Source organism: Brachypodium distachyon, chromosome 1, assembly GCF_000005505.3.
Source record: "Brachypodium distachyon strain Bd21 chromosome 1, Brachypodium_distachyon_v3.0, whole genome shotgun sequence".
Taxonomy (NCBI): Eukaryota; Viridiplantae; Streptophyta; class Magnoliopsida; order Poales; family Poaceae; genus Brachypodium; species Brachypodium distachyon.
In genome coordinates this window covers 20,112,255-20,128,661 of record NC_016131.3, presented here as the reverse complement: position 1 = coordinate 20,128,661, position 16,407 = coordinate 20,112,255, and the positions used below count along the sequence as shown (strand labels likewise).

General features: G+C 42.0%; 1 protein-coding gene across 1 annotated transcript; it reads left to right on the top strand.

Annotated features, from left to right (window-relative positions):
- Positions 1-924: 924 nt before the first annotated feature.
- LOC100836529 (vesicle-associated protein 4-2) lies at positions 925-7,890 on the top strand. The gene is made up of 7 exons (XM_003562849.4): positions 925-1,344; positions 2,584-2,654; positions 2,790-2,871; positions 2,979-3,094; positions 7,141-7,218; positions 7,315-7,434; positions 7,539-7,890. Exons 1-7 carry the CDS (start codon positions 1,068-1,070, stop codon positions 7,596-7,598), a joined length of 804 nt encoding a protein of 267 aa, XP_003562897.1. The 5' UTR covers positions 925-1,067; the 3' UTR covers positions 7,599-7,890.
- Positions 7,891-16,407: the final 8,517 nt, after the last annotated feature.

Here is a 16,407-nt window from a genome sequence, read left to right as displayed (position 1 = left end):
TTTATCTGATGACTTCCCCTCATACGTCATCGTCTTCTCCCTCCTGACCATCACCACATCTACCATTTTTTCCATCATGAGTGTTGCATCACTCCATCTATTTCCGCTCCTTCTTCATCTAACCCATTTCGTCCGTCGATCATTGAGTTTGGCTGTCCATCCACATTGCCGACGGTGGCTCAAGTCTCGCAGATATAAGCGGTACATAGAGAACCTTATAAGTTTCCCCTAATTGTACATTCATGACATCTTCAAAAATACATATGTTAAGTTGTAACAAAAACTGTCTCATCTACCTTGAATCTTGTGCATAGCTTGTATATTAACATAGTACATACAACATTTATGTTTTTCTTCATTAATAAGTGCCACATCATCAAAAGCTCAGACTGCTGTACATAACAAATTTACCAACAACTATTGGAGATGACCACAGACTTCCAAAACATAGGTTTTTATTTTTATTTTCTAGACAAATTATTTTAATACTTTCATCCTACTATGGAGTATTTTGTCCTTCCAGCTTATTGTCTTTAAAGGACTGCATGTACAACTAATTAAAAATTTATGAAGTATCTTTGTGGCCAATCTAGTATTTATTGCACAACGAAGTGAGTATTTTTTTTTGTCTCTTTCGTAGCACCGTAAAACATTAGTGCAGTTGATATAAATTCCACTGCCCTTTGCTAATTCGGGGTGATAGTAGTAGCGGTAGTAGAATTAAAAAGCCTTATCTCGACATGCTATATCAGTTTCACTGCGTCAGTCACCCCGTTATTACACACTACCAAGTACGGAGTATATAAAATTTGTAGATCCATCACGGCTGCATGATTAGTTTCACTATACCAGTGGCAGCATAAAGCCGGAGTCCACAGCCCAGCGTGTAAAAGTCAACCAGAGAAGAGATTAAAGAGGCGAGATCGAGGATACAGAATGTACTGTAGCGAAAGCTGAGGTGAAAGAAAGATCACTTTAGAAGAGAGAGAGAGAAAGCAGAGCAGAGAGCGCAACTGAACCACATCCTCCGGACCTTCCTGGTAACCGGCAACTCCCCAGCCCATCCCATGGCGATCTCCGGCGACGACAGGTACGCGCCCGCCGGCGACTCCGGCAGCGTGAAGCTCTGGAACCTCTGCCGCATGCCCTTCAGGCAAGCTGGAGGCGCGCCGGCCTCGTCGTCCGGGATCCACCAGTCAGCTAGCCGCTACGGCCACGAGGCGCCCGTCGCCGCAGACGGCAGCGCTCCTGGGGCATCTGCTGGGATCTCGACTATGGCCAAAGCTCTGCTGCCGGCGCGCCGCCGCCTCCGGCTCGATCCGCCCAACAAGCTCTACTTCCCATGTGAGCGCTCCAGGAATTCAAGTCTTCTTTAGCTTTTCTTGTTCGATTCTGTGTCGAGGTCGCGAGGAGCTCCGAAAGCCGCGGCCTTTGCCGAATTTGCTGCTGGAGCGTGACTAGTGCCGTCCGATTGCGCTAAGTTAGGGGGGTTAATTTTGGTTAAGTTGCTTGATCTGCACTGTTTTTAAGTGGAGTCGGTGGGCAATGTAGGAAGTCGCGACCTTGAAGCTTGATGTGGCGGAGTAGTTGCTTAGCTCTGGGGAATGCATTCGTTGGTGGTCGATTTTGGTGACGAGTGGGAAAAGTTGCCATCTGAGTTTCTTGATCTTGCTGCAGGAGGTAGAATATCTTCGATCTGGGCGTTGGATCTAGACCGTAATGGAATTTTCGTTTGTAGATTTTCTGAAAGGCTGAGATCTCGAGTAGAAGAGCGACAATTATGGTAGACAAGTTCTAACATGATTGTTGCCTTAAATGCAGTATTGAGGTGCATGCATCGGTAGAAGTTTGTTACACTGGGAGCTTAGGTGATAGAACTCCTTGGCAGACTGGAATCATGCAAATAGGACAAACTTTATGCATGAGTTTGATGTATGATTAATTTCTAGGGAACAGTTGTCTAAATTTGCCGTCGTGACACGCAGGGGGGAAACATTCTTACTGCATTTGGCACGAGTTCAATGCTACTTTGTGATAACCTTACATTAATCTCAGGATCTTCTAGGCGTGCGCCCCTGGGGGATTTCTGTGGGTGAAGGAGGCCTCCTTCCCCAGGTTAGGGCTGTTATCTAACTTCCGCATCTTACAAAAAAAATTGGTCTGCGTCTAGGAAAGCTGTTAACAAATTGGCAAGCACCCCAAGACGTTTGTGAAGCCAAGTCTTATGGGATGCCCTCCCGTAATGTAATACCAAGTGGATTATTTTAATTTTGTGATGCATATGAAAAGTATTTGGTTACTATATTGATGTTCAAATGCTGGCACGTGCTAGAAACTTCTACAGAATTACATAGTTATTCAATGGACATGCGAAGTCTGATTGTTTGAATCTCTTAGATGTGGAGTTTAATTTATCTCTGTCTTCATGAGTGCCGAATCACTGTGTGTATGTGTTAGCATGTAGCATGGATAAAAGGAGGCGAAATAAGGAGATGAACTCCAGTTCTGCTCCCTGCCTTCTAATTGTTTAATACTTTCTCTTCTGTATAGAAAGCTAATAAACTTCTGGCTTGCCTTGTGTAGATGAACCAGGAAAGCAGGTGAAGAGTGCAATCAGGATAAAGAACACAAGCAAGTCTCATGTAGCATTTAAGGTTAGTGTGAGTATTGCTTTGCGTAGTTCCTCCAGTGGCAGATGGACTGAATTTGCAGTTAAAACTCCAGTGTTTAACACTAGCCCTGTTGGTAAAGATATTTTTCTGACTGTTTACTGATATTTAAATTTCTAGTTTCAAACAACTGCACCCAAGAGTTGTTTTATGCGTCCTCCTGGAGCCATACTTGCCCCTGGCGAGACTGTCATAGCAACTGGTAAATTGCACTTGTCACAATGGATCTTTACTTAGCAAGAATAAGTTTTCTCAAATCTCAATATACCCTTATTTGGTGCTTATTTTTGTTTCCTTTTTACTTTTCAGTTTTCAAGTTTGTTGAGCACCCAGAGAATAATGAAAATGTTCTGCAAAAGTGCAAGGTCAAGTTTAAGATTTTGAGCTTGAAGGTCAAAGAACCCATGGACTATGCACCAGAATTGGTTTGTGCTCTTTTCTTTCTAAGCTTTTACTTTCCTGCATGCCTGTTAATTCTAGTAAGTTTGGAGGAGAACATTTTGCAGTTGACAACATATATCTACATGTATTATTCTTATTGGAATGAAGTTAGTCCCGTTAAAAGTCAAAATCTAAATGACATTATGCTTCATCTATATTTCCAATGAAAGGAACCTTCCTGCATATTCCGTTTGATCAATTCTTGTCTAATTGATGGAAGAATGGAGGATGGCAACCCAGGGGTGAGGCCTGTAGTTATCACAAGATATTGCTTAGGTGGGGATGTCTCTTGGTTGATATCAACAGAGGTCTGGCAGGGAATTTTTTTTCACAGATGGGAGAGTTTTGCTAACTGTTAAATAGCGAGCTCATGTGGTAGCCAGAGCCTAGGTGGTCCGACATGATAAATGTGTTACTGATTCTCCAAATCAACTCTGCCACAGCCTGAGACACAGAGAGGGAAGTAGATTGGTGCCAGTGTACATCTTGCGTCGAATTAGCTAGGCAGGAAGCTCATTTTCAATCATATGAGTACTAAAGGCCAGTGGTGGAGCTACGAAGGAATTCATGGGCGGGCCAGGCTAAAAAAGAACACGAAATTTTTCTTTTCAAGCAAGGGCAAAAGGATCAGTTGTTGCTTTCATAGGATCTTCTTCAACTCTACAATCCAATCAGTGCCATGTTATGAAATTGACAAATTGCAAACTACAGATTTGGGGAAAAAAAACATACTACTTCAATAGAGAAATTGAGGAAGAAGAGGGCAGCGGGCAGTGGCAGTCTGCTGGGAGGCGGCGTGCGGGGCGAGCGCGGCGGAGAAGCAGCAGCCACGCGATGGCAGGTGCATGGCTGCGGGCACGCGAGGCGGCGGCAGGCACTGGAGCGAGCAGCGGCGGCGTGCAGGGCATGCGCGCGGCAGCGGTAGCAGGGCGGCGGGCACGGCGAGGCGGCGCGGGGCAGCGGGCGCGGTGAGCCGGTGCAGACCAGTGGGGCGAGCATCGACGGCGTGGAGGGTGGCCCTGCCTGCCTGCTTCCGTCCGTTGTCCTCGGGGGCGAAGGTGCCCTAGCTACCGGCCATGTGAGGGCGACCCAGGCAGGCAGCTGCACAAAGGGGAGCACCGGAGCAGGCCGGGCAATGGGCATCTGCTGGGCTGGGCCTCTGATTAGTAGTATAGACTTCTTTTTTGCAAAAAACCTGGGCGGGCCATGGCCCGGTTTGGCTTGTACATAGCTCCGCCGGTGCTAAAGGCCCCGCCACTCTAATGGGCTAACGGATTTTGCGGCTGGGGACAGTTAAGGTTGATTAGGGTTATGAAGTCAGAATTAAGGGGCATTCCTGACAACCTCTGCATTTTCATTGTAACCTACAAGGTCCCTATGATAAAAAAAGATAACGGTCCCTATGATAATTTTATAGCGAACTAGGCTGTGCATTCATTCCAAGTCCATATCACCACCCTACCATTAGTTTATATGCTAAATCTCATGAGAAAATAGGCAAACCCCACAATTCAGCGTCATTCAGATGTATATGGAGATGGCAAAGATCAAAACTCAACTCCAACACCGACAGACTGACTTTCCTTCATGAGGGGATATGAACATAACACCTAAGCTTTTGCTGCCTCCATAATCCATATTGGGAGTATAAACAGCTGCACACTCACCACATAGCACTAGAGAAACTAGAGGTTCAGGAGAAGGTCTGATTCCAGTTTGGGTGCTCTTGCATGATCTTGATCAAGGAGACAATCAAAGGGCAAAGGGTTAAAACACGTCCGTATGCACGTCCAATTTGACCCATGTGTTCTTGGCCCCAAGCTCTTTGATTTGCACTTTTGGATTTAGGATTGGTTTGTTGGAGCGCCATATATGGGGATTTTGTTAGTGTGGTATGTAGTGATTTCAGAACTGTATATGGATGCCTAGTTTGAGTCGTGAAACTTTGCATGGATTTACTGATATTTCAACTTGTTGGAAACTCAGGGATCAACATGTACGCCCAGTTCCTAAAATCTATGGTTTGCTATATAGCTTAAAACTGATGAAGACAGAAGCTTGAACTCTTTCTTTTTCTGAATCTCATGCAATGTAACAAGCTATCCAATAGATGGTTCCTTCACCTTCTTACTAAGATCTGCAGTTGATTTGTGATGTTCTACAATTGACTCCAATTTCGTGGCCTATATTTCTCAATTGTTCAGTGACTACTTTCTGCACAACAGGATGGATGTAACATTCTGTGCAATTATGAATAACACTGAATGCACATACAAATTCCACCTGCTCCAACACACCACCACCACACCAGATTGCCGAAATCCCCATTTGTCTCTCCTCCAGCTTGCGACCATGCCAGAAAATGAGCGACATGACGGCATGCCACTTGTCCATTCATCCTCCTCAGTTCCTGTACTTCACCGAGATGGGAGTAGGGAGGAGCTGCGGGGATCATTTTTTGGCATCAGGGCCTGCAGGGGCACATGGGAAGAGAGGGTGTGGCTACATAATAGATCGCGTTAGTTACTGTGGGACCAGGGGCGGAGCTACATAGTCCCTCCCTGGTGCACAGGCACCAGGTTCCAATTTTTTTTTATTAGCAATTAGGACAAAAAGTAACCATGTGCACCAGGTTAGATCAAGAAAAGTGCACCATGTCTTGAAAATTCATTTCATTTGCATACAACAATGCATTATTGTGCACCAGGTCATTCTTTTCTCTAGCTCCGCCCCTGTGTGGGACCAAGGAAACGTATTTAAGTAAAGAGCTCTTTTAAGATGCTCCAACTTACCTAATAGAGTAATAGGTGGTAAGAGCACCAAATCAGTGTGGACTATTAATTCTTGTTCTTGTAATAGATGGGACCAGACTATTGGCATATGCACTATTAACCGGCTAAAGTTGGTCGCCACTCCACCGTAAATATATCCCCAGATTATCCTCCACAAAGCTCCAATCTCAAATCCCGGTTTTCTTACCCTCTGCCTGCCAATGAGTTCACATACCAAATATTTTGGCTGTTGCTGATCTTTGCCAGCAGCCGGCCACTATGGCAGCTGAGATGATGCCTGTGTCAGAATTAATTACGTCTGTAACTATCCGATTTGCAAATCACTTTTCAATTTCTTAAATCTTCTGTTTGAAATTTGCATATGTGTTAATTTCATTTGTCTTGGCATGTGAGAATATTTAGGCAAGGATGAGACTGTTTGATCTTTAATTTTGCCGTGTGTAGAAGTCAACTGGAAATCATGATTATAAGATTTAAGGCCTATAAATATGAATCCATAAAATGTTATTTCCAAAAAGATGGCACTAGTGTTAGCATTTGCTTATCGTAAAGAAGTTCAAGGATATATGACTCATGTCGCTGTGCATATTTGTTTGTCACAAGTCACACACACATTGAATCCAACCACTTCTCACTCAGTATGGTAGCATTATGCAGCAATAATTTTTATCAGTTTGTACATTTCAAATGTATTATTTCCTTTTATGCTATATATCTGGATATAAAAGCCTAAAAGCCAATATTACGTAACAGTCATAGGAGGTAACAGTTCACTTTTTCAATATAGTCCTTTGGAATTTGGATCAAAAGAAATTTATGGCACACAATAGTTTGGCATCATCTTAACATTTCTCTTAAGTAACAACTAATCGTCCAATGGAATATTTTCTCGAAAAGGATCCGACTTCGATATTTTCTTGGTCCTTGGTAGGCTAAACGTTGGAGTAATCCTAGTGCTAGGTGGCGTTGCTATTGTAATACATTTGCCCCGGTCTGCTTTTAGTAGTTTAGTTGGATGGGAGGCAATGTTCTTGCTGCTGATCCTGCATCCAAGGTATGATTTGAAAGATTTGAAAGATGTGTTTGTTGTCTAAGAGTGTAGGGTTATGGTCTTACAGAATGTTTATGTTGTTGGCAACGTGGTTAAAACCTTGTTTTAGTTTCATATGTTCAGTAGCATGCTTGTGGTTCACAGAATATTTGCTGTTTGGAAGAATGACTTCTTTTGTTGGTTACAGTTTGATGAGCAGAAAGATCAAGCTGTGGTTGAGAAGCTACTGAGGGTTATTTTCTTGGATGTTCAGAATCCCGGTCCTGTAAGTAAATCATACCAACACTGTTGCACATGTAGAATTTCTTCCTTGGACATAGAATTAAAATAGTTATAAACTCTTGTTTCTCTGTCTCCAAAGCAACTAGAAAAACTAAACACTCAGTTAGCGGAGGCAGAGGCTGCACTTGAGGCGCGGAAGAAACCTCCAGAAGAAAGTGGTCCTAGAATTGTTGGTGAAGGGCTTGTCATTGATGAATGGGTATATCTCTTGAGTCTCTCATAGCTTTCTAGCTCTTTCTTCTCTTCGTATATTTTGTTTTCCGGTGCTAAAACGCATCCTTCATCTTCATTTGTTCGCCGCAGAAAGAGCGGAGGGAAAGATACCTTGCGCAACAACAGGTTGAAGTGGTCGACTCGGTGTAAACTGTACCTTCTTCTGCGAGTGGAGCAATGCATATGGTTTCAACAATGTGCTGCGATAATTCTTCTGAACTGCTAGGTTTGTGCTAGTTTAGTGTGTGGTAGTTTAGAGTTGTGCTTGCAAGATCAGTCCTTAAAGAACAAGCTAACTTCCTGTGTTTCAGTGCGTAATGTACTGATTTGTAACGGTAATAACAGATACGTGATGTTGGATGCTGTGGTGCTAAATTGATTGTCACGACAATGAAGTTCATAAGCGTACCCTCTGTTTATTACTTGCCAGAACATATCGAAATTATTGTCGTAAGAGTTCCATATCTTATTCACCTTGCTTATAATAGGAGTTCTTATTTTATTTTGCGAGCGCTTATTAAACAGTAGTACTACTGTTTACTGCTTCCTATTTACTCATTTCTTAACGGTAAACACTTCTAATTCTATACGCCCCCCTCAGGCCCATGAAAACACAAGGACGGCTGCGATTGAAGCGTACCCCTTCAGCCGTTAGGGCAGTTTTGTAAATATCGCGGCCGTACAACCCAGCGTATAACCCTCGAAAGCCCATCTGGGTCAAAGGGGGTTATACGCGTATACGTACTCGCACGGCGTACGTCCGTTGTAGCATAAAAAAGGCAATGTTGATCCCTGGAGTATGCCATATATAGGGATCTCATTTAATTGACGCTTTCAATCAATCAGATTTTGCTATAGACTCGTGGTCGTAGTACTTGGCAAAATTGATTGTTCCAGGTTGGAATCAGATTATTGTGAGAAACGACAGGCCATTGATCCATGAGGAGGGCGGTGATTGGAGGGGTCGGCCGACGGGCATGGATCCGTGAGAGGAGGGCGGTTGGGAAGAAGGAGGCTTCTTGGCCAGAAAAAAATAACATCAGAATTAATCTCGACCGTTAAATTACAAGGAAGCACGGACGGGAATACATGCAAGCCGTGTTGACGGTAACCAAGGCAGGTTCTCACCTCGCGCGTCATTAACAGCAGGCTTAACAGAAAAATTACAAAAAGAATCTAGTACTTGTCGTTTCTACTTCCGAAGGAATTAATGGCCTAATGTAATTGTAGGGACAACTAACCATTCATTTCCTTTCCTCTCCTAGGCAATTAGATATGCATGGCAATTAACTCCAGTAAAGAGCCGACGTGGTTGTTTCCTTTCCTTGAAATCCTGAGTTAAGTAATCAGTCAGTTACGAGAAAAAAGGAAACGTGGGGCTCGTATAAGGGAATCGGGGAGATAGGACAATCAATCTGAAATAGGGATGTCAGGAAGAACAGTCCAACACAGAAGAAGTATATGCATGTGACTATGTGGTTATACAGGGTTTGGATATGGGCTTTCACGGGCTATACCAATCAGGGCCTGATTTAAACCACCCCACCTTGAGAACCCAATGACTTTGGGGTAGGGAGGCGTATTCAATAACGCCTCAACAGTAAATCATATATGAAAACAATTTTTTTTCGTACCTTGAAAAAAAAATTAGGTTTGGAAATTGATTTTGCATGTTTATAAAACTCCATGATTTCAACCTATTGTTTTTAGAACTTTCTAGAACTTATATAAGTATAAGGCGTGTGGTTTTCACCGTACGATATTTCCTGAGGCTAAAGGTCAGCTGCTGAGGCAAGAGTTTTTTTAAAATCTATACTGCATGGATTCAGAACTTTAGATAGTTCCGTAATTGTAGCTGTACAGTTATTTTAATATATGGCTGTAGGTATTTTGCCTACAGTCTTTTACTTAAAAAAGAAAGATTTTTTTTAAAAAAGTGAAAGCTTTATCACCTCTTGTCTCTGCACATGGGATGCCTAACTGAGGCGAGAATTACACGACGCGTACTCATCGCAGACCGACAGTACCTTGTCTAATCACAGATCAGTCCATTCGACTAGCTTAATCACTTGACCGTACCACAAAACTAAACTAACATAATTGCTCCTTAATGTAGTCCCTCCTATCTAGAAAAATGTATCCCTCCGTTCCAAGATAAAAATATATACAAATTCAATTCAGTTATTTTGGAATGGAGGAAGTATGTTCTTACGGACATTTACAGATCTTGTAGTGCAGTAGTATGCTGTTGGCCGTTTTTTACCACTAATTTCACAAAGGATTGTCATTCTGTTGTAGTTTTTTTGACCAGAATGTTGCTTCCGAAGCTCCTCTATATACTTTAGTTCGTCGTAGAAAACTGAAACTTTGCATTAATACAAAGACATACTTCCTCCATCTCATATTAAGTGACTTTCTATTACATGTATCTAAACGTATTTTATCATATAGATACGTCCAAATTTAGACAAATTTGAGTCACTTAGTGTGAAACGGAGAAAGTACATTTATAAATAGACATTCAAATATTCAAAGTCGAGAGGATAAGATACTTCCTGACGGTGATATCCACTTGTGTGCAAAATGTAAGACATGACCAGAAAGCAGTGATAATGATGTTTCCAAGATGAGATTCGGAAGATCTACAGCCCTTATAAATTTATAATGCAACGTAGTACCTCATAATCTGTGCGCTTATCTTCAACCTGTAGCGGCCTGTGCCACTTCAACTACTATCCGTGAGGTTGATCCAACAGCTAATCCTAGTTAATGAACAATATTATGTGCACATGACATCCAAAATTATACTCCCTCCGATTCATATTAATTGTTTCAAATTTATCCAAATATGAATGTATTTATACCTAATAAAAAACGTCTATAGACATGTAAATTTTGACAATTAATATGGACGAATAGTACGAGTACCTGAGATGGACGCTGTTGAAATGGTGATTCTTTAAACGGTTAATGTCGCTTCTGATGTCAGGTTTTGTCAGTTAAGCAAATGCATCTGACAAAGCTCCAAAAATACTGAAAGAGATGTGCAGAAGTAATACTGTTTGCGCCGAAACTCTTTCTTTGATCACATCTAATATCTAATTAAAATAACAGAAATTCTACGGCTCAGATTTTGTAAAAGTTATCGTACGGTCTAGATTAATCTGTCTAATATATCAATATTAATCAAATTTTGTCACGTGTTGCCGATTGGAAATTTTAATACGAATACAACTCTCTTTCTCTCTCAAACAAACAAAAGACCTACATCCGTGTTAACTCTTGGGTGGATGATGTCACCCAGATTCAGAGTACTACCACACAGCGAAATTCACTGATTGCCGGTTGGTAATTCTAATACGAATACAACTCTCTCTCTCAAACAAACAAACAAACAAACACAAAAAATCTACACTCTGTATTAAAGAGTTCTTTTAGATGATCTATTAAAGAACTCTGTATTAAAGAGTTCTTGGGTGGATTAAGTCTCCCCAAATCAGGTTTAGGAATTAGGACTACCACCGGACGAATTTCGCGTAACAAGGAGAGCACCGCGATTAGCTTTGCATGATTTTCATCATGGCAGCCTGGTATGCACTATTGTCTTCATACATCACGTGTGTGTCCTTAGTTTTGTTGTTCAAGATTCAGTCTGTCAATAATAAGTTGCAAACAATGGTTATGATTTAATCTAGCAAGAGGGAGAGAACGGATAAGATTTAATCCAACAAAATGGCAGTAAGTCATAAACAAAGGCTCCAGCATGTCCACATTGATGAAGTTACTTTTCTCTCCGAAAAAAATCTATGAATGACCCCAAAAGTCTGAAACTAAATCATTTATATCAGAGAAAAAAAATCAACATGCATCCTTTACATCTTGCCTAATCTTTCATAACAACGAGCAGCCACAAGCAAACAATTTTTTATTTTTTTTGAAAGTCACAAGCAAACAATATTTTTTTAAGCTAAGATTGGTAAGGAGGCATTGACTTGCCAAAATATTGGTCATCATCCAAGCAAAAAAAAAAGGTTGTAGCCAAAAAATTGGTAAGGTACGCTTCAGACACCATCCAAACACGCCCAAGCAACTCCAACTTACTCTGGGTGACATTCTGTCATGTCACATTCCAACTGATATGAGGTGTTTATTACATGAATTTCGTGTTGTTAGCAGAAATAAAGCAGATAGGAAATAAATAGCTCAAAGGGGTCGAGTTTAACAAATACAATAGGAAACGGTGTGGCTTACAGGATGGATTCTCTGTGTATCGGATGAAAAAAACATGGCTAGCAAGACCCATCGGCCACCTTACATCAAAAGATTCACCGTCACCGAATCTATTCTAGCGGCAACAGCTATCGACCGAAAGCACCATCCTCGCACAAAAACACTAACCGGAACCGGATCGACACTGCAGCCGGACACATGAAGTGCCAGATAACAACACTAAGAAATAAGGAAGATTTCATATGAAACGTATAGGCTATTTTTTGTTGTAAATGCCAATGGATGATGTCTCTACGGTACAAATTGGGCCGGATAAAAATGAATGCTTACTATATCGCATGTACATAAATAATAATTAAGGGTAAAATAAATGAGTGCAATTGATGTCTAAAAGAAAACCTCTAAATTACCTATAAAAAATTACCTATAAAAAATCGCACCTAAGTGAAACAAAGACATACAGAGGTCTCATTATAAGAGACTAGTCGCGTAGTCTGCACGGGCCAACCTGCTAGTTCTACTTTATTTTTAAGGCAGTGATAGTAGTACTTGTTTGGTACACATATCCGTCGGTGGTTGATGCTTATCTCACCTGCTTCCCCGTTCATAAATGCAAGAAGTTCTACCTTAGTCTTAAAATTTAACTAAATTTATAGAAAATATATTAATATCTAGAATATCTAATAAGTATATATACTATGAATAAATGTCAAGATGGATTTACTAAAACTAATTTTGACTTGTCGATGTCGGAGGATTTTTCCATAAACTCAGCCAAAGTTTATGTTTTTTTAGTTAAGACAAAGTTGAGACTTCATACATTTAGAAATGAATAATTTTTTTTAATGGTAACCAGATAATTACTGGCAAAATAGCACGAAATTTATACCCCAAATTGTTGCTTTGACAAAGTCAGAGAAAAGGAAGCTACATGATGTTCCAATCTTCCAGGTCAGCACACGGTTAGAGCTTATCCTCATCGTCAGCCACCGTATCTGCATTGCATCCCCATCCCCCATCCCCGGATGTGCTTTTCATTGATCAGAATATATGAACCGGATGCAGAGGAGAAAGGACTAAGCCATCATATCATAACTGTAGTCCATATCCAAACCAGGCAGCCATACCATTGGTTCGAAGGAAACCAATGGTCTACGCAGCCAACCGTTTCCCCAGCTTCCTGAATCCTGCAAAACCATTGGCCATCGACATAGAGCACAAATGCACGCTTCCTCACAGCAACTGCATATAAATATGCGCGTATCACCTGTCACTTCTCCATCAACACTCGAGATACATTACACTTGACTTGAGAGTCGATCGAGACTCCGGAAGTTGCAGTCGCAGGTGGTGGTAACAAGCATCTTCAGAAGCCAGAACGAGACATGAGATTTGCAGTGGCGAACAAGGCATACATGGCGGTAACGCTGGGCGCAGCCATGGAGCTCAAGGAGCAGGTGGCCAAGCCGTGCTCGTCGGCGGCGAAGAAGCTGGGCTTCTCGGTGGTCGCTGTCCGGTCGTCGGCCGGCAAGGTCAACGCCGCCGAGGAGTCGCTGAGGATGGTCATGTACCTCAGCTGCTGGGGCCCAAGCTAGGATAGGTTGACTCACTCTAGGTACAAGTTGTAAATACATGGTCTTCTTCTTGAGATGGGTAAATACATGGTCTTTTTTCTTGAGTTGGGTAAGAACACGATCTCGTCAAAAGTAGAGTAAATTGCAGCTAATTTCCGGGTGCCAAACTACCAACCGAACTGGTTGCATTCTCGCAGCACGGACTCTATCTCGAGTCGTGGCCATAAGCACAAAATACGAGCTCAAGCAAGACAAGTTGCATCCAGTTAATTAAACACGGTAGTACTAGCTAGGAACTTCTGCACGTTAGCTAGATGAAACGCGTAATTTACCGAGTTGATGCTTGCTGGTGCCGCTATCTCCCCACTATTGCAACTAGTGCTATAATATCTGCAGTTCTTTTTGCTAGAAACTGGAACCTCGGGCAGGATAGGTCGTCACATCAAACCTTGACACACTGGCAAATAAATAAATAATTGTGCAGAAAAGCACACAGACTCGGTAAGAAAGAGGAAGTCCAAAGTTTAGATAGCGATCGCCTGATATTGCTCAGTTGTCAGTTCCCCGTGATATCCAACCCAAAGAAGAGAAGGCAAAACCTGGGTTCCTTTTTTTTATAAAAAAAAACACAGTTAAACGCAGACGCTCACACACTCATCCCTATGAACGCACGTACGCACATTCTACCTCTATGAGCACCTCCGAGAGACTGAGCCGGCTGTTCTTGAGAGATTGACGAAATCAACGCAGACGCCTAGCTGTTGATGGATACGTCACCTACCACTGAAAAAATAGCGCCGGTTAAATCTTATAATAAATTCAAGTAAATGTGAGAACCCATGTCAAATCTTGAACTTGAACCTGAGTGGGATGGATCCACCACAAGCAACCACACCGCCGTTCACAAAACCTGGGTTCGTTATTAAGACCAGCGAAACGAACAAATGAAAGAAACTGCATATAAGTTTTTTTAGCTGGACAAGCTGCATGCAAGTTCTCTTAATTAAACACTGTAGTAGTAGCTAGGAACGTCTGCACGTTAGCTAGATGAAACCCGTAATCTAATGAGTTGATGCTGGTGCCTCTCTATGTCCGGCAAAAATTGGCAAAAAAAATTAACTTGAGGCAAAGTAACCTCTGTAACCAAATTTGACGATTTATGGAAATGACACTCACGCCAGGGTCAATGGCGTTACAGTCGTGGTCAGCGATTGTCCAGTCGCCGCTGACTCGGCTGACGTAGCACATGTGGAAACGCCACTGGCGGCAGTGGCATTTGCAGCCCCAACCCAAACACCAAGGGATATGACATTTGGTCCCTTCGGACTAAAAATGCAAAAAGGGTGGGGGTGCATCCGTGAAGATCGAACCCGTGACCCCTAAAAAAAGGGCCGAACGGGACAATGTTTTTGTCAATGGGGAATAGGGAGATTGCAAGTGTAAAAAAACAAGACTATTTGTGCCGTGCCTCCTCATCCCTCGATCCAAACGTCTGGGATAGTGGCATTTCACCTTGCCCTGTCAATTAGGGAGATATTTGCTACTACCCCGTTTCATAATTTTTGTTTCAAATTTGTCAAAAATGGATGTATCTATTCCTAAAAAGTATCTAGATACATGTAATATTTCGATAAGAATTATGAAACGGGGGGAGTAATATGTTATTGTTTGCTTATCCTTTCACGTGGTAGTTTTGTTTGATGGTTTTCAGGCTGACTGTGTCCAGTCATGTGTTCTCTGCTTCGCTAGATCTGGATTACGATGGTGCACATTGTGTCCTTTAAGTCTGTTGGGTCGGTGTTTGTGGGCTCGGTTCATACAGCTTTCTTTTCGAGGTTCCATTGCCTACGTAGTTAGTGCGCTGAGTTCTCATCGTGCTTCTCTTCGTGCTGTTGTTCCTTTCTCGTTCTATTCAGTGCTTGCTCCATGCATGTTCTTTACCTGGAATGTCGCCTCACCGGACTTTTTAGTCATATCTATGAAAATGCAAGTGTAAGTTCCATAACTGTATAATGTCACTAAAAACATTGTTAATGGATTTACTGGACAAAAATTTCCATGGTATCATCATTTCTTGTAACACAAGGCTACTCTTCTTTCCAATTAAAAGTACAGAAATTAAACTATCGAAATGAGCAAAAATCAAACTTCGTTCCAGAGAGGCGTGCAGGGCGTGTCGCAATCCCTAGTCATATAATAATGCATACTGGCAACAAGAGAGAGAAAGAAGATGTAAACGGGACATGAATCAAGATGGGAATGGTCAGTAGGATGAAAATGCCACCGCTGCTTGGAGGCAGAGTTATCTTCACCTCAGTAACAATGCGCGTACGGGTTTGGTTATAGTTAGACTTATAATCAACGGAGGTTAGTTGTTTGAGTTGAATACGTATACTCCGTAATTCGGACCTGACCTAATATATAACTACATCACGAAATGGCCAAAATAAAGTAAAGAAAAGCTAGAAAATTAGACACGAGACCACAAAGAGTCAATCCGGCGCTCGTGGCAAGGGGTCAGACCAGCCATGGCAATGGTCTCGGCGGGCTTTATTGTTGCTTGTATTATGTCAATTTGGTATTCACTCCGTCCCATATTATCCCATATTAAGTGACTCAAATTGTTCAAATATGAACGTATCTATGCCTAAAATACGTCTAGATACATGTAATAGAAAGTCATTTAATATGAGACGGAGAAAGTAGTATATAAAGAGGTGTGGTTATAGTCATATCCCGGGAAGTAGATGAGATTGCCGAACCTCATTGACAAATCTTAACGTCGTTGTTATGACTTGTGATTGCTTGTTCTTGTATGATCGATACGGCAGTAACACTAATCTTACGAATGGGCCTGTGACATACTCAGGAGAGGCAGCTTGATTCTAAAGTTTCCTTTTTTGGCATCATTTGGTTGTGAAGTAAAGACGAAGGGATTTCCCAAATAGTTTTTAAATTCAGCGTGCCGATACAGATTTATAAACCAATAGGCACGCTGAATTTAAAACTATTTGGAGACGATAAAGACAGGGAAACTCACTCACAGGGTACACCGGCCGGAGCTACCTACGATAGCTCAGTAGTAGCTGACCCATGTTTGTTCAGGGACACTAGCCAGGCGCCACGAACCGTGCCATACAAAATACGGTCGGGTC

What these genes read in the sequence shown, in the direction of transcription:
- LOC100836529 (XM_003562849.4), top strand. Translation starts at nt 1,068, where the DNA reads ATGGCGATCTCCGGCGACGACAGGTACGCGCCCGCCGGCGACTCCGGC. An exon ending in ATGTTCAGAATCCCGGTCCT is followed by an intron (nt 7,219 to 7,314) that starts GTAAGTAAATCA and finishes CTGTCTCCAAAG; the next exon opens with CAACTAGAAAAACTAAACAC. An exon ending in GGCTTGTCATTGATGAATGG is followed by an intron (nt 7,435 to 7,538) that starts GTATATCTCTTG and finishes TGTTCGCCGCAG; the next exon opens with AAAGAGCGGAGGGAAAGATA.